The sequence below is a fragment of the Panthera uncia genome, chromosome X (genome assembly GCF_023721935.1).
Source record: "Panthera uncia isolate 11264 chromosome X, Puncia_PCG_1.0, whole genome shotgun sequence".
Lineage (NCBI taxonomy): Eukaryota > Metazoa > Chordata > Mammalia > Carnivora > Felidae > Panthera > Panthera uncia.
In genome coordinates, this window is record NC_064817.1 from 102373811 (window position 1) to 102392324 (window position 18514).

At 37.2% G+C, this 18514-nt stretch overlaps 1 protein-coding gene across 9 annotated transcripts in view; it reads right to left on the reverse strand.

Annotated features, from left to right (window-relative positions):
* The window catches only part of SMARCA1 (SWI/SNF related, matrix associated, actin dependent regulator of chromatin, subfamily a, member 1), a 267206-nt gene that overhangs the window by 187417 nt on the left and 61275 nt on the right, over positions 1 to 18514 (reverse strand). For 3 of the 9 annotated variants that reach the window (XM_049644253.1, XM_049644252.1, XM_049644258.1), the window contains one exon: positions 9524 to 9634. In XM_049644253.1, the coding sequence (XP_049500210.1) occupies positions 9524 to 9634 (111 nt within the window). Of the gene's footprint in view, positions 1 to 7518; positions 8494 to 9492; positions 9635 to 10467; positions 10620 to 18514 lie in introns of those variants that run through there. The other 6 variants (XM_049644255.1, XM_049644254.1, XM_049644259.1 and 3 more) reach the window with 5 other exon arrangements.

Sequence of the window (18514 nt, forward strand, 5' to 3'; positions counted from 1 at the left end):
AATGTTATAATTTGGGATACTGCTAGAGGACTGTTATGCACACACTAACTATAAATCGGGACACCTCAACAGAAAGAGCCTGTGCTAGATTCCCCTCCACACTCATCTTGTATCCAGTCCTTTTGCAATGTAACACTGCAGCATCTCCCATCTAGAACTGGAGTCAATTTCTCTACCCCTTGAGTCTGATCTGGCCTTGTAATTTGCTTGAAGTTGTGTGAAATCCAAGCCTGGGCCTCAAGAGACCTTGCAAGCTTTCGCTCTTCCTTTTGGAACCCTGCCAAGTTACCATGTGAACAAGCCCAAGCTAACCCACTGGATGATAACAGATACATGGCTGAGGTACCCCCACTGACCAAGCCAACAATCAGTCAACCACCACAACCAGAGTCACCTAACTGACCAGTAGTTGACCAAAGACACGTGAGTGAGCTCAGTCAAGACCAAAAGAACTGCCTATCTGAGCCCAACCCAAATTGCCAACCCACAGAATTGCAAGTTAAACAAATGGTTGTGTTGGGGTGCCTGGCTGGCTCAGTCGGTACAGCATGAGACTTCTTGACCTCAGGGTTGTAAGTTTGAGCCCCACATCAGATGTGGAGATTACTTAAAAACATATAAAAAAATAAATGGCTGTTTTAAGCTACCAAATGTTAGAGTGGTTTGTTATGCAATAAAAGCTAACTGATGCAGAACCTAAATAAAACAAAACCAAACCAAGCTTAGTTGTCTTCAAAGCCTGAAGCTGACAATTCTGAATACAATTTCCAAATGTTTCCTTCAGTATATTAAGTCCAAACTCTACAACCTGGGAGACACAATCACTTTTACAGTTCCACAAGGTTTGAGCAGTGTAGCAACTCCAGCACCGACCTAGCACTCTGGAAGATCTCCACATAAGGAAAATTATGGCATGCAAATTATTCACACATAGTTTACATTGCTGTTTTAAAAAAAAAACCCTACAAAATAAAAACAGATGTTTTAAAAACATGGGCATGCATATTCAAATTTTAGCAGTAGATGTGCATTTATAATAGCGTATGAAAAGCATCACTTTTTCTCCTACTATCATTACTAGGCAACCATTGCCATATCGCAGAAAACTCAAAATGCTGTAACACTGTTGTATAATAAACCATTGTTCACTGATAAACTTAGTCTCACCAATAATCACAAAATATGATAGATAATAAAAAATCCCACATAGATGATACGATTCTCAGAAGTTACCAAGTTTGTATTCTATAATGGTACCTCTTGTGACACCTTTTCTATTAGTCAATGTTCCTGCCATGTATGATCATGTAATCAACCACAAGCTGTAGGAACTGACCTGGCTACAGAAGCTGAACACTGAAGCAGTGTATGCATAGTGTCCATACTGGCCCCTAGAGGCGGGGGTGGGTTCAAGGCTCTTCTGTGGTCCTCCCCCTATCCTCCTACACAAGTAGTGGAGGAGTCTGAACTGATGGGTAAGATTCCCAAACACTTCTTGAACCACAGTTTCTAAGTGGGTAGAGCTGTAGAAACCTAAACAATCCCATATGGATAGCCTCTTTCTGGATTCATTCATTCCCTCTGGAGTTGGTAGTTTTGAGTTTTTTTCTCATTGGAATAGCAAATTCTGAGTTGATTTTGGCCTAAGGGAAATGCTAAACCATTCATCCTGCTTTGGTTCTGAGTTCCAGGCAGCCTCTACCTTAAACCTCCTTATGCTCAAGCCCAACTCAGTAGCATGCTAAACTGGAGTTTGGAACCAATGTCCCAGTTTATAAGATGCTACTTAGCTTTCTTTTACCACTCTTTTATGCACATGTATCCCTTGTGGAACACATAGAGGTGGTAAGGCCAAGGCAGAACTAAGTATTCCTGAGTCCCCAGGCCTATTACCATCATAATTCTACCCTTTAATAGATTTATAATAATCTCACCTTCACCCCTAACACTGGCATGATCTCAGCAGACAGAGCAAATATATGCCCCAGAGAACTGACATTTGGAGAGCAAAGTCCCAAGAAAGAGATTGAGTTTCAGTCCTCCAACTTGAAGCAGTGCTTCTGTAGGCCCAGAATATAATCTCCCACGTGTAACAGGCAGGTGTTAGTATTGATGCAAATATTCATTTTAGGAGATAGGGCAGACTTCAAACTGCAGGAGCAGCAAAGGTCCAGCACATGACCTAAGTCTTCCTAAAATAAGCAGTGTGACATATTTGGCCTACTGGATTGTTAGATCCAAAGAGTCACATGGCCAAGTAGATGGCAGGCCCAAACTCTTAATTCTCTTAATGTTGTTTTAAACTGCATCCAGGGATAAAGAGAGAACAATGGTGGGATGAAATTCTGGGGTGTCATATGCCTTCTCTAAAGTTTTCTGAGTCCCTTGTCCGTCATACGTTCTCATGTTGACTCTGATTTGGGCATTATCTAAATCCTCATCTATGAATTTGTGGAAAAAATATAAAGGGATAGAGTAACAGAAATAACCCTTAGTGATTGGCAAGGCCTAACTGGGAGAAAATACATTCCTTGCAATGGCTTTCCTGATCAGGTATCTTCAGTGAGCACTGACCAAATGTCTAATCATGGTTGTGAACTTCAGAGGCTTCAGAGCATGGATGCAATCACTGCATGTAGAGTTCACTAATATAAAAGGAATTGAGGGCTTTATTGCACAGGGAAAGTAGACTCTTTGAGGTGGAGAGGAAAATTTAATAAATAAAAAGCAAATCCAAAAGTCAAAAAGACATTAAGTAATGCCTATACCCAGAATGGCTTGGCTTTGAGAACTGGGTTCACCTGGAAATAGTGGAAGGCTATTAGTCAGCAGGTAGAATGATTACAGGATATTTTAAAACTCTTGTCCAGGAGATAGTTTGAGCTTTTGTTGTGATGGGAGAAAAGTTAGAGAAGAATTAGGAAATAAAGAAAGAGAATAAAGTTTGACATCTTAGAAGCCAGGATAGATGTATGAAAGAAAAAGATATACCCAGACCTAACTGCAATCCTCCCTCATGAAGGTAAGGGAGGCTGTCTACCTACCTGTACGCAGTACAGCTAACACATATGGAGAAACAATAGATGGAATACTCTTGGCGATCAGAAGAAAATGGGTAAATTATATTTCATCAATGCTCTCATATAGCCAGTACAAAAACTAAATGGCATTTGGGAGACTTATACTCGATTCTGGGAGAGAACTGAATAAGGTATCTATCAATCCCAACTGATGATGATAATGGTCACACACCAAATATTCTAGAAAAGATAAGACCTGGTGCAAAGATCTTTACTGTCTTAGATATAACAAATAGGCTTTGGTCTTTACCACCAAATGAGGTATATTAGTTCAAAGCTGTATTCATGATGGGAGGTAGACAACTGCACATACATGGTACTCACCATCAACCTTCCATAGGTAAATGGGGACTCTCAAAAATAGACCACAAAATTTGGTAGTCCTATACGGACAAATACTAATAGCTATCTCATGGGGAAAAGATCAGAAATTAACCAAGCATGTCTCGGCCTGTCAATGGAAATATATAGCTTGAATCTGATTACAGTGGCCTAGATGAAAGTTTCCCTAGTGGGAAAGCAATGTATCAGGAAATGGACAAATCATCAGGTCACAGATGTAAAAGCCTGGTGATACCACAGCACAGTTATATGCCACAGCACAGTGATAAAGGCCTACACTTGGTCCAGTTATCTCGTGAACCACTGCTACAGGCAAGAGGCACCAACCAGCATGGACACCACTTATAGAGACAATAGCCTGGGCACTAGCTTTGGCCTTACAAAAACTTGGTAACCTTTTAACCTCTGCTGAATAAGAAATCCCAACGCCACAGCTACTGGTTATATGAGAAAGTTTCATTTTTTTATGGAGAGAAATCAGAACCTAGCACTTTGTACCAGTGCAGAATATCCTGATCCAAGCACATCATCTGCTAAGTGTCCATAGAGGAGTAGACCTAAGAACAGGTCAATGATATACTATCCAATCAATATTCTCCTTGAACACTCTACACCTTTTAATGAAATAACTAAGGGCTAAGAAGAACTATGTATACAAGGGGAGTGTCTTAATTGGGGTTTCCTCAGAAGCAGACCCTGGGATGATTCTCAGGCAAGTAGTATTACCGACGAGTTGACTCCAGAAAATACCCAGAGAGGAACAAGTGATACAGGGAAAGAAACAAAGTCAATAAAAAGTGTGTCATCAACACAACTACTACTTTGAGTGACTGGAGCTTAATTCTTTGAGTAAACTCCAGGGAACCATATAGAAAAGACCCAACCTGATTCCTTGTTTGCAGAATGTGCAAAGAGGGAAGTGGATAGAAGAACAGGGACCCTGAGAAAGACCTCACTCAAGGGGTGAGAGAGTTTGGGTACTTATACACCAACCCCAATTAGTTTTTGGTTAAGAGGCACTCAGAGGTGTTAACTTTCTAGTTCTTCCAGCCTATCATGCAAAGGGTAGAAAAGCCTTCCAAAGCTTCTGATAAAGTCCTCAGACAAAGCCCTTAGACAAAGAGCGGCAGTTAGAAATCAGCTGGAGCACACAGAAATAAGGCTGAGGGATAGGGGACAGAACAGATGGCATTAGCTATATATATTTGAACCACAGGAAAATCTTACCCCTTGTCAATTGGGGAGGGTAGCTTGGACAGACTAAATGAAGGAGACATGGAACAGAATTCTGATAGAAGTTTGAAATTTGATGACAACTAGAGGATTTCAAGAGTTAGTTAAGAATAGCTAGAGACAAAACAACGTGGACACCAGCACCATCATGGGACTTGAAACTGGCAGGGGAATCTGAAATAGCTGCATTGGCTACTGCACCACAGAGGAGGAACAATAACCTACAGTGGGGACCTTGGCAAGTAATTGGGAAATAATAGCATTTTATTTTGGTGACAGTAGACAGCTCTACCAGTTGAGCACAGGCTTTTCAAACCAAACACCCACAACTAAGATAGCTGCAATAACTTCTTTTAACTGCAAGGTCTCAGACAATACACCAAATGTGGGCACAGGTTTCATGGGAGAATTGTGAAATGCAACAAGTATCCAGGTTTTCCATATAGCATAACCACTCATAGGCCAGGGGAAAAGGAGCTGTGCAATAAAGAATGAGATACAAATGGCTATTATTACAATGAGAGATTACTGAGCTCACTGCCTTCTTTTGATTCTAAGGAAATTAGTGCCTGAGTATCCAGTGGATCAAGACAGATGCTTTCCAAGTGCCTCTTTGGGAGCCCAAGGATTATTGGTAAACCCATTCACCTCTTGTCTTCTACAGAGGTCTTGAGTGAAGAAAACCACTCAGGGTCCCTGTTCTTCTATCCACTTCCCTCCTTGCACATTCTGCAAACAAGGAATCAGGTTGGGTCAGATTCCCATACAACCGATTGGACCATTTTTGCTGGTGAGCTGGATCATTGTGCATTTATATGATTGTATTCAAGAATACAGCATGCTCTTCTGCTTCCTCTGGCCTCCAAGTAGCTGGTAAACTGATTGTCCTGCTTTATCTCTCCAACAGGGCAGCCAAGCCTAGGGCTACTACCCCATCAGTCTCAGCCCCTTGTTAGAAATGGGATTTCTTCCTTAGAATTTTTGAATTTTGTATCATACCTTAATTTCTCTGTGTAAAACTGACAATAAGAGAGGTTTCAAATAGAGACTTGGGCATTTTGTATCTCCTACATTGTATTATTTGGACTATGCTATCATCTGGGGTTCACTGCATGGGCCTCCTTGGTAGGCTATGTGCAACAACAATGCTGTACATAAAATAAGATGAATATAGTAGGTGGTGATTTTTTCACTGAATATATAGTGTGGCCTTTAAGTTAAAGTCCTGAATAAAACCATTTCACAAGTTTCTGAGGATGACATCAGAGGTATTCAGTGAACATCTTGGAGAGCTGAATTTCACTTCTCTTTGATACAAAAAAGTTTCATAAGAGCCATGATATGGATCAGGAAAATGGCCCCATGAAAAGGTTCCAGGAACTTACCTGCAGATTTTCTCCCCTAAAGCAGATAGTCACATACAGCTTAACTATTAACCCCTCTGGGTTAACAGAGAAAGAACAAGCAGAGATTGTTAAATTTCCATGAAAGAAGTTTAAAGATCCTAATTGTACTTGCACGCACCCTGCATCTTAATTCCTAAGAAACGCTGAACTGATTGATCAGAGTCCAGGACCCTCACTGTTTTTCAGTGCACAAAACTTGGGGGTTTCAAAAAAACCCTCTCGGGTATCATTTTCTCTAGCTCAGGTAATACAGCATTTAATCTCACTGGTGTACAAAATTCCAAGATTTTATTTTGGGCTTAAGAGCTCTGGATTGAAGTTTGAAGCGAAAGCACCAGCTATTGAAGAATTACCTTGCTTACCTTTGCCTCCTTTGTGAATCTTACAGAAAGGGTAGTTAAGTGGGACAGATTTGGGGATCTCTAGGTCCCTTGACCTAATATCACCCTAACCTCATAATAGCACCTTCATTTCACCCCAATCTCCAACAGAGTACAAGACTCTAAGCCCTAACAATAGAAACAGTAAAAGGAACCCAATCAGGAGCATGGCAGGAAGAAATATGAAATCTAGACAATGAATGAAGACTTGGAAGAGTCCAGCAGACACTGGTTTGTCCTTCTAGATCTATTCCTATGTTTCAGAATGCCTATGAGAAGACTGAGGGTGTAAAAGATGCTGACTTGCATGCACGGCTACCCAAGTTTTGCTGGTGATATACTAAATAGAGTCTGATAGGAAATGCAAAAGATCTTGGTGGGGGGTGGGAGGGTGGGGAACAACTCTTTAGTGATCCAAGCCTTGTTTGGTAACGAAAATCACTGTCCTGCATTCCCCAACTTTGCTTATTTGCTGTGTGTTTCACACTAGATCCCAATTCATTTTCCCTGTTCCCCTGACAACCTGACCTCGATCCTGATTAATCACAAACCAACAGTTTCATGTGAAAGACACAGGTTGTTTCCTGAGCCAACAGGCCCCGTGGCAGAGGCAGTAATGTTAAACACTCCATTTGTCCCCTACATTTGCCAGCCCTCTTTCAGATACACAGGACCATGTGACTACTTTGGGACAATAAAATATAAGTGGGTGTGACATGTGTCACCTCTGAGCCTACGTAATGACGAACCTACATGAGACTCTTCAGCTTCTCTTTCTCCTACAGTAGCAGCCGAAAAGGCCACATGTCCCAGATTGTACTGCCACAATACTAAACACTGGAGCCTCAGTCAGTCTGGAACCTTAAAGTGACTGTGTGGAACAGATCCCCTCCCATTCTCATATCCTTCTGACCTGCGTGGAATCTGTAGTGTGAGCAAGAAATAAACTCTTTGTGTATAAAAACTCTGATACTTTGAGATTGTTTGTTTTCTGAGAATAACTGTAGTCCTATGGATGCCAGCCCCCATTCTTCTACATGCATAGCACTTATTTCGTAACCTTCACTTAGTTGGTAATAACTCTACATGTTATACCCAGACTCCTCTGAACTGGCTCTATGGGACAGAAGATCATGCACAAGTCAGCAAACAAAGCTTTAACTTTCAACCAAATACATAGTAGAGTGAGCAAAACAATTCAATAAACACAACTATTTTTCTACTGCACAAAAAACAGGAAATAATTAAATTTCTTATAGACATTTCTTTATTATATTTTCCCACTTGAATATTTAGAGAATAATTTAAATGTAATGCATACTGACAGCAAGCACAGTATCAAATATTAGTTTTTTTTTAATATTTTTCTGTTCTCACCCTTTATTCCTTTAGGAAAAAAATATTTAGATGACCTCAAAAGAAACAATTATTATGCTAATCACAGTATGCAGTAACACATACAAGCCCATACTCAATAGAAAAGAAAGCAACAAAGAAGTGAAAAAGTCTTTCTCCTCAAATCATTTTAATTCATTTTTCCACAGCCATATAAATTTAAAGTATGAAACAACAATAATACAGCTATAGAATCTAGGTTCTCTTTCAAAGCAGCGGCATATAAAACATAGAAAAGCTAAAACCTCAGCACAAGCTTCAAAAGAACAAGGACTGAGAGGATTTTGATGAAGACATGAAATGCACAAAATACAGTACACAAAAATACTAGAATGCATAAAATATAAAGCTACACATTTCAGGTAGAAAGCATTGTAAAATATATAAAATATGCAAGAAATCAAAACCAAAGAGATTTTTCTTAGAGTACCATGAATACACTGGAACTGGCAATTAGCATTTGAAGATGGGAACAAGAAAATAGCAGTTTCCCATTTAAAACTTTATTTCTAGGCTTTAGGATTTCACCTTCTTGACATCCTTCTTTCCAGAGCTCTCAGTAGCTGACTCTGCTTTTCTTTTCTGTGACTAAAATGGAAACAGATTTAATGTTCTGCTCCAATATGCACATTTTTAAATGGCCCAACAATGTTAAATCTAGGATGTAAATGCATCAAAAAAAAATTTTAACATGAATATTCACTTAAATGTTATACTCACAGTTAATGTTCTATATAGCCCAACAAAATATATAACCCAATGTAAAATAACCTTCAAAGACTTTTTTTTTAAAAAGACATAAAATACCCATCAAAAATAGTCAGCAAATGTCTACTTACACAGGGTACCATAAATGTACTCTCATGTTAAAGAACTACTTAATACTTAAAGTTTTCTAGGCAAATGCTATTTATTTTTAAAACCTTATGATAGATGTTAAAGCACCATATTTCATATATTCTATGATGCGCATTTCTTTTTCACTTTAGCATCTCTGAAATCAGGATGCATCTTACAATTGATGACAAATGAGTTAGTTGGCAGCAGTTTCACTTAGCAATACAGAAAGTGATGCTGTTTCTTACAATAGGAAGCATCTTAGACTTGATGAAATATGGTAGTTTACTTAACCACACTCAAATACTATGAGCTATTAAAAAATATTTCAAATTGTAGCTATACAAGGCGACCTGACTGGATTAAAACCAAGTCATCTTATTATTCAGCAATTCATTTGTTACCAAGTAGACCAAGTAAAGCTTTGCTGTCTGCTCCAAGTCTCATTTGTACTCATAGTTCCACAAAGATCAGAAAACTTATTTGATCAAATCAGAACTCCAAGTTTCAACCTCAGCCCCATCCCATCCCACCCCACCCCTCTTCTACTCCCCCACGACAACTTGACTCTCCATTCAAAGGATTTTACTTGCATTATACTTCTGCTTAAAGTCATGAGGAATTTTTTAAAATATTGAGCCCTCTTACTAGGGAGTTCCTAACCATATGTTCTACAAACAAATAAGGAATGCGGTTGTAGTGTATTCTTTTTCTGTCAAAAACAAATTAGCACTTCATAAAAACAGTTTTTATAATAGGTATCACGTGGCATTAAACATAATATAGGCATTTTAATTATGTAAAAAAAGTGAGATCTACCTAAAAGTTAGGAAAATGCTGAAAATTTTACCATTGGAGTTTTAGTTGCCCGTTTCTTCTTTTCTGCTCTCTCTCTTTCCTCAATTTCCATATTTTCTTTCTCAATCAATGAAATCAGAGTATTACAGCGTCTCTGGAATTCCTAAACCAAATAATAACAGACTTTTAATTTCTGCAACTCCGGCATAATCTTTAAAAAGTTGTAATTATTTATTGTATCATTTCTGTGGTACAGGATTTCTAAAGTTGATTTACTTCAGAACAATATTCATACAGGATATTAATGTATTCCACCAAAAATATGAGGAGGGGGTAAATGTCATCCAGTGCGGTGAATGGGTAAACCAACTGTGGTCCATCCATTCAATGAAATACTATTCAGCTATAGGAAGGAAAGAACTATTGGTACACAACAACCTGGATGAACCAAAAGTGAATTACATGGAGTGAAAACAGCCAATCTCAAACAATTATTTACCATATTCTATTTACAGTACATTCTTGAAATAACAAAAGTTTAGAAATGGAGAACTTATCAGTGGTGGCCAGGAGGTAGGAAAGGGGGAGAGAATGTGTGTGACTATAAAAAACTAGCATAAAGGAGTCTTGTGGTGCTGATTATACACACCTACAAGTGATGAAACTGCATTGAACCACACACACACACACACACACACACACACACACAAGTGCATGTATAACCAATGAAATCCAAATAAACTCTATGGATTATACTACTACGGATTTTCTGATTTGACATTGTAGTATAGCTATGCAAGATGTTACCATTGGGGAAAACTTGATGAAGGGTGAATGGGACCTTCCTGTACATTTCTTTATAACTTCCTGTGAATCGTTTCAAAATAAAAAGTCAACAAAAATCACAGAAACAAAAAAGGGGGAAGGTCCTATTGCCAAAATAAGTTTTGGAAGTATTCAGGCTACAGATGTACAACAGATTTCTTTACTACATACAGGGCTTCTCAGTTCCTGATGAGCACTCTCAAGCACTAGGTGGGAGATGTAGGATGCAAGCAGTTCTCAAAGCTATTCAACCAACAGAAATCTCTTCTCACAGGACATCTTGTAGGATCAGAGTCCTGAGGAGCACATCTCAGGAAACACTGCTGTATTTGTTAATGCAGAGAAAACAATAGCTGAAAAGATTTTGCCTTAACCTTGCCACTACCTATATTTCACTGCCAGCAAATCAATGCATCCAAACTATAAATAGTGCTTATAAATGTATGGTGAGCATTAAACATATGATTCATTAATATGGATACTCACATATATTAACCCTGCATACACAGCTGTATTTAAAGGTAAATCATAGATAAATAACATTTTAAAGTACAATTCCTTTTCTGTATTAGCAACAGGGTATGATACATACAACATAGCTAAACACACAAATGAAAATGTAGGTTTACTGGCAATTAAGAACCCCCAACAGGGGTGCCTAGGTGGCTCAGTCAGTTAAGCGTCTGACTTTGGTTCAGGTCATGATCTCATGGCTCATGAGTTCAAGCCCTGCATCAGACTCTGTGCTGACAGCTTGGAGCCTGGAGCCTGCTTTGGATTCTGTGTCTCCCTCTCTCTCTGCCCCTCCCTGCTCACTCACTCGCTCTCTCTCTCAAAAATAAATAAACATTAAAAAATTTTGAAAAAGAACCCCCAACAAAAATATGGTCAAAGTACAAGAATAGAAAACTCATAAAAAATTAAAATGTCCACATATTTACAAAATTTTCACTGAAACTAATGATCAAAACCATTATTATACTATATGTTAACTAACTCGGAGTTAAAGAAAATTAAATAAATAAATAAACTAAATAAACTAACGATCAAAGAAATGCAAAGTGAAACAAAGCCATCTTTATCAAATTACCAATGATATGTGCATGCATGTGTATGTGGTGTACATATCCAGTATTGGCAATAAGATGGGGATATGCGAACTTTCATTCACTCATGATGGCATGCCAATGTTAATACCTGTTATGGACTGAATTGTATTCCCCCCAAATTCATACATTGAAACTTAACACCCCCACAATGTGACTACTGTTTGAAGATAAAGCCTTTAAGGAGTTAATTAAGGTTAAATGAGATTGTAAGGAGGGGGGCCCTAATCTGACAGGACTGGTCATCTTATAAGAAGAGGAAGAAACACCCAGAGATACCTCTCTCTACACTCTTACAGACAAATGGCCATATGAGAACACAAGACAAGAAGACACTATCTATAAGCCAGGCAGAAAGACCTCACCAGAAACAAACCCTGCTGACACTTTGATCTTGGACTTCCAGTCTCCAAAACTGTGAAAAACTTCTGTTTAAGCCACCCCATTTGCGGTATTCTGTTATGGCATCCCAAGCAGACTAATACTCATATACTACGTTCATGGCGCCTGGCTGGCTCAGTCAGTGGAGCACATGACTCTTGATCTCGGGGTTGTGGGTTTGAGCTCCACTGGGTATAGAGATTACTTAAAAGTAAAGTATTTAAAATAATATATACTACACCTTCCTAGAAGGCAATTTGGGAGTATCAATGAAGCATCTTAAAAATCTCCTACCTTTTGAGCTAACAATTCCATTCCTAGAAACTTAATGTAAGAAAATAAGAGATGTATACAAAAATTTACAAAAGAATATTTGGAGAAGTTACTATTTTTTTAGCATGGAAATACAGAGAACGAAATTTGTGATCATTTACAAATGGAATACACAGACACATCTTACTATATACATATATACAGAAGAATAGCGGAGAGATTACTAACTACAGCATTACCAGTTAGCAGCAACTATCTCTAAAAGTAGGACCAATGCTAACTTTTATTTTCATGTTTATACTAGTCTGTATTTTCCAAATTTATGCAAGGAATGTGTAACTCTTGGGCAATCTATAACATTTTTAAGAAATGGCAAGTGACTTTTTAATACACTTTTACTTTTCCAATTAAAAGCCAGAAAATGACATACAACATAGGAAATGATACATACAGAAATATTATTGACTATCCAAGCATTTTCTACTCTCTAAAAATTCAAGCCCAAAAGGAGGCAGAAAGCCAAAGGCAGTGTAACCAGAAAAACAAATCCTTATTGTTTTTAAAATATTACTATTTAAAAAAATATGTATATTACTATTTATTAAAAATAACCTTACAGAACACTGGTACATTCACGTTTCTTCTGCATCCTCAATTATACAAGGTTAAATAATTTAGGAAAAATAACATCCTTACTTACCAAAACAATACTGATGTTTTTAATATGCAGACCAAATATTCTCCATACCTTCATTCAATAACACACATACAAACTAAACAGCATGTTATTCAATTTATCTATTATAAAAAGGGCTAAGTTGACCCTGATGAGATTTGATTGTTGGTTTCTAGGGAGACTAGATAGAGTCTTTATGTGAAGCTGATTCTTGAATCATTAAGCTATACCCTCTGGCTGTTATTATTCTCAATAAGTAATAGCAGCCAGTGACTGAAGATGTCTGTAAGATACATGTTCATGGTTCGTATGGGTGATTCAGGGGAACTAATACTTTTGAGACTGTGTCATATGCTGGGAAGGAGAACATCTCCAAATGATTATAAATAGACTGTATAATAAGTTCTCACCTTTACTCCTTTTAACCTGTCACTACTCCAGACACAGAAAAATACCCTCTCTAGAGAACAGCACCAAGGAGCGGGAGAGTATGGATATTACCTTCCTAGCATAGGTAATGTCACTTCCTCTATAGATATCAACCCCATTTTTTATTCACATGCTTAAACACTGCCTAACTAAACAGATGGTATCACAAACAGAACACTAGCTGAAACCAGAAATTACAAGGCAAAAGGCCAGATTACCAATAAAACAGTGAATCACTTTTTGAATAACTAAGTGACTATGAAAAATTTCATGACATCTAAAGCACCTTCATCTTACATAATTTCTCCTTTCACATTCATATTCTCCTAAATTCTTGCACCTCTTTATATTCCTATTTTCCTGGGGTTACAGGGAGTGTTTTGTGTGGTCTCAAAAAGTTTCCACAAACTCTGCAGTCTAATTATCTTTTTCACCATTTCCAAACGCAGGATTAGGAATGAAGTTGGAGGGAGAAAAACAGCACATAAGAGGAAGAGAGAGAATGCAAAAACAACAAAAAACAAAAAAGAATACAAAAATGACAAATGGAAAACTGGTCTGCAGTGTGAATAGTGGTGGCGAAAGGAAAAAAAGTATTGTGTTCATACATGTGTGGGAGATGCTATAGTTTTAAAAAGTTAAACCAAGTTCTTCTCAGAGCTTTGAGTACCCTAATGTAGATTGGAAGTGTCAAGGACGAGATTCAGTATCAGCATTTCCTAAATCTATTTGAACACAGAACCTTTGTTCTACATATCACAGATTTGCATATCCTAGAACAATGTTTGGTAGAAACCAAGGTGGGAGATGCTGTGCAGGTTAAGATAGATGAGGCTAAGTTTGGATCAAAATACAAAGAACCTAGACACTACCAGTGGAGAACTGAAGAATTTTACTTAATTTAGTTGACAAAAAGATTTCATTAATGGATTTCTATGCAGAAGCAGTGATGTACTCAAAGGTGTATTTTGTACTGGGAAATCTTCCCTTGATACAGATTCTCGGTTGTGTGAGTTCATAAAATTACATACTCTCAAGATTAGAAAACTTTAAAAATCATTCAAGATGATGCTGAATCCTTTCTACTAGGTCCTTGCTAGTTAGTTGTCTGACCCGTCTGAATTCTTCCAATGATGGGAATACCAATAGACTACCTCCCAAGGTTTTCTATTCCACCTTTGGACAAATTAAAAATGTTCCATAATGCAATGCTACCTTATATTTCCAACAACTGGTTCTAGGTCTAATTCTTATACTCACAGAGAACAAGCTGATTCCCTCTTCTGTATAACAATCCTTCAAATATTATAGGCAGTTCCCATGCCTCCATCACAAACACCTCCCGAACACTTCCCAAACACCTCTCTTTCGAGCTAAATAGCCTCTCCCTTTACCTATCCTTCATTTAACCTGATTCATTTAACCTGCATTTACCCACATTCTTTTAACCAGAGCTCAGCACATCTTCTCTGTGAAGAGCCAAACAGTAAATAGTTTCAGCTTTGCAGACCACACAGTCTCTGTCACAACTACTCAGCTCTACCACTGTAGCATGAAAGCAGCTGTAGACAATACATAAATGAATGAGTATGGCTGTGTTCCAATAAAACCTTACTTACAGATACTAAAATTTGAATTTTGTATAATTTTCACATTTCACAAAATAGCTTTTTAATTTTCTTCCAACCATTTGAAAATCTAAAAATAATTCTTGGCTTGCAGGCCAATACAAAAACAGGTTGGTGGGGGGCAGGCTGTAGTCTGCCAACCCGTTTTAAACTATAGTCTTTAGATTTACTTTAAACAAATTGAGGTGCCTTGGTTTTTCCATACCTTCTTAATGGTTTGTGATTCTATTCAATGCAAAGTCACCCATGTTTCAACTTTTGAAATACTTTTCAAAAGTACTATTCAACTTTTGAATACTAGGATATGTATCTCTATTTTATTTAATAAATGATGAAATATTTGCAATAAGCAGTGCTGCCCTTTACTGTGTGGTGAATATCAATCACACCAGGCACCAAGTTCAAATATCCTTTGCCCCAATACTCAGCTTCAAAGCATCAATTCAAAAGGCACAGAAAGCATCAATAGACTTGAAGTGACTTATTGAAAGAGATTAAAGAGGCTCCATGTTACACTTCCTATGTACTAAAATCCTAGACACTAAGCCTGCCTAAGTCTGAATGACAGAAGGTCTGTGCTTGTTATAGTTCAAAGTCAAAAGCAGGTGAATGAACAAGGGAAAAAAAATAAATTGCACTTCACATTTGCGCCTCTAAATTTGTAGGTAGTTCTAAAAAGTCAGAATTTTCTTCTACAATTCTTAGTAAAAGAAAATTGGTATTTTTCTCCTTTGCTCTTTTATTACCTCCCTATATTTTCCTTCTAGAATCAATACCTTTAACTATACATTCTCTGGTATATTTTCCAGGCTGTCACTTTTGAACATTTATCATACTTAAAAATAATGCAACAGCATTCTATATTAGAATCTCAGGGTCCAAGCATATTGGCAGTTAAATGGGAGTTAATATTCTAATAAATATATCATATATGTCTCACACAAGTATCAAAAGTTATGATACTTTTACATAACTGCTGCCATTTAAACATCATTTATAAAATGTTTTTGTCACTTCCTCACAAGATAACACAGAAGTATAAATACATAAAATGGACCCCTGTTAGTGCATTTACTGTATTTCAGATTGCTAGAACAGTTCAGTCTTAAACACTGTATTTGCTAGTAAAGCACATGATATTTATATCAGGCTTTTCAAACTTACAAAAAAATAAAAAATTCAGGTATGAAAGTCAAATAAAGTCTCTCATTAGAAAAAGGTAGACAAAAAGAAAAGAACTCAGAGTCATTCCTACATTACTTTCTATCCAAATCTGATCCAGCTACAGGAGACTATGAGACAGAAGCCAACTAAAGTACAAATGTTCCATGCCCATTTATTCACTGAATGCCTACTTTGTGCAAGGTGCTATGCTGGTCCCTTTAGATATAACCAATGCACTTGAGGGTTAAGAGAGCAGCAGTATAAAAAAAAAGGAATCTAGGGCAGATGGCGATACATTAGCCAAGGGAAGGGGGAAAAAAGGAGGAACAGAGAAAAGACAGAGATAGAAATTTGGTGATAATCAGCCTATGTGGTAATCGAGGCAGACATTTGCCCACTTGCACAGAACAGTATTTCTAAAATGTAAATCTGATCACTGTCACTGCCCTATTAAAATCTTTCAATGATTCTTTCCATTTCCTATAGACACGAAGAAGACTTCTGTACAGCAGAGAAGGCCCTTCACAATTTGGCTGCCAGCTATCTCTTCTTCTCTGAGTACCTCCCTACTTATCCTAACCTCCTTGCAATTTCTTCATATGCTGTTTCCACAACCCAGAATGTAGTCCCATGGCCATTTCCTAGTTTTCCTAGACTTGGATCCAAGAAGGACCTCTTCTGTGAAGCCATTCCTCTAACCTAACCCCAAAGCAGTTAAGCACTACCTCTCCTGTACATGCCTCTATAGACCCTTTTTCAAACTTAAGGCTGAAAAGGGACAATTCAGTCTTTTAAATGCATGAGGAAATATATTCCTATGAGCATAAATATATTTTTTTAATATTTTAATAATTCTACAGTCAAGAAGAATCCATCAGTATATATTACAGTTCACCAACTTTACCAATAGTGTAATTGATATTTTCACATTTCTTTGTAATGCTCCAAAATATCAGTATTAGCTATTATCACACAATTAAGTGCTAATACACAAAATTAAAAAAAAAAAGAAACAAGCAGCACTCTGTAAGAAATTTCCTAGACTATGCTGCATAAGCAACAAACCAAAATGTTATTGCGACTACTGAATTAAGTGGAAAATGTTTTAATTTGACTTTCATTTTTCTAAAGTATCTATAAAGAAAATCCTTCTCTAACTGGACAGATAATTTATAAAATATCCTGTGCTGAACTAGTAACCCAATTATCATTTACTATCACTGATAAACCTATAAAAAGGGAAGCAAGCTAATAAAAAGCTATAGCAATATTTTCTAGAAAGTATTTTTTCTCCTGCAATTCTAATGAGATGTCAGTGTCTTAATTTTAAATAAGGAACACTTCCATTAATAACAAAGTTGTGATTTGAAAACAAACAGTAATAACGTGAAGCTTTTATTACACTGTATGCAACAGTGTGTGATTCTTTTTCTCAGATGCTATCAGAAAAATTCATTTAACTACCTAAGGCACGGTAATTGTAAACAACTCATTACTAATACTTTGATTCAGCTCCAAGGTACATGGCCACAGGCAATGCACACACAGCTTCCTGAGGTGGCTGTGAGAGGAAAGAAAACAGCTCCTCAGAGGCTAAAAGGTAAGAATGTTTTTTGACTCAAATTAAGAGTCAAAGCAATTCTGTAAAGGATGCAATAAATAGTTATATCAAGAAATGTTCTTTAGCTCAGAGAGTTAAATTCTGCCTTTTCTTCTTGAAGTCCTTAAAAGGACCTAAGCAGGTCTAAGGAATTACTGGTTGAACTTTGGGTATTTTCCACATGTCCTTTCCAGTAAACTGACTAATGTGGAAGATCTTTTGGACCTCTCAGGTTCCTCTCCAATCTCCCAGTCATGTTAGTCTGTCACTAAATGAACGGAGATAATATCCTGAAACTCATTCCCTAAAAGGAATGGCAAAAAAATTAATAAGCTCATGTTAGTAAACAGATTGGCAAGCATTACATAAAAGGTACTATATAAACACAGAGTATTATCATTTCCTCTTATAATCACTTGGTAAAGGTCCTTTTAACTTTGATCATCTGTGAATGTCCTACAACTAAGACCCCATTATAAGATATTTTTCTTCGAAGGAAATGGTAGGGCAATTCACATGCTCTGAGCTTAAAAAACTAAATTGATCATATCCTTCCTACTTGTTTATGTAGTTCAATAGAGACTGATTGCTTAAAGACCACACAAGTTCTCAGAGAAAAAAATCACTATCTTTTTAGCACACAGAAATAGAACTAAAACTCATTTTCTCTTTTGTATAGCCAGCATTTTTAAATGGAGAAAAGCCTCAAAGAAATCTTCATACTTTAGCTGAAGGCTTTAAAAGTGAAGCATATTTAGAAGTGGAGGTTCATGCCTTTAAGCACTTTAAGACTGTTAGTTAAGTCAGGAGCCATGAATTCAGTACTTTGAGATGTCTGAATAAAATATAACTACCAAGGTTCCCACTTTTTTCCTAAGTATTTCACACTATTTATTGGCATCCCTGGGAAAGAAGAGTCACTTTTAAGCAAAACTCTGTTTTTAAAGATAGCTTCTTTGGT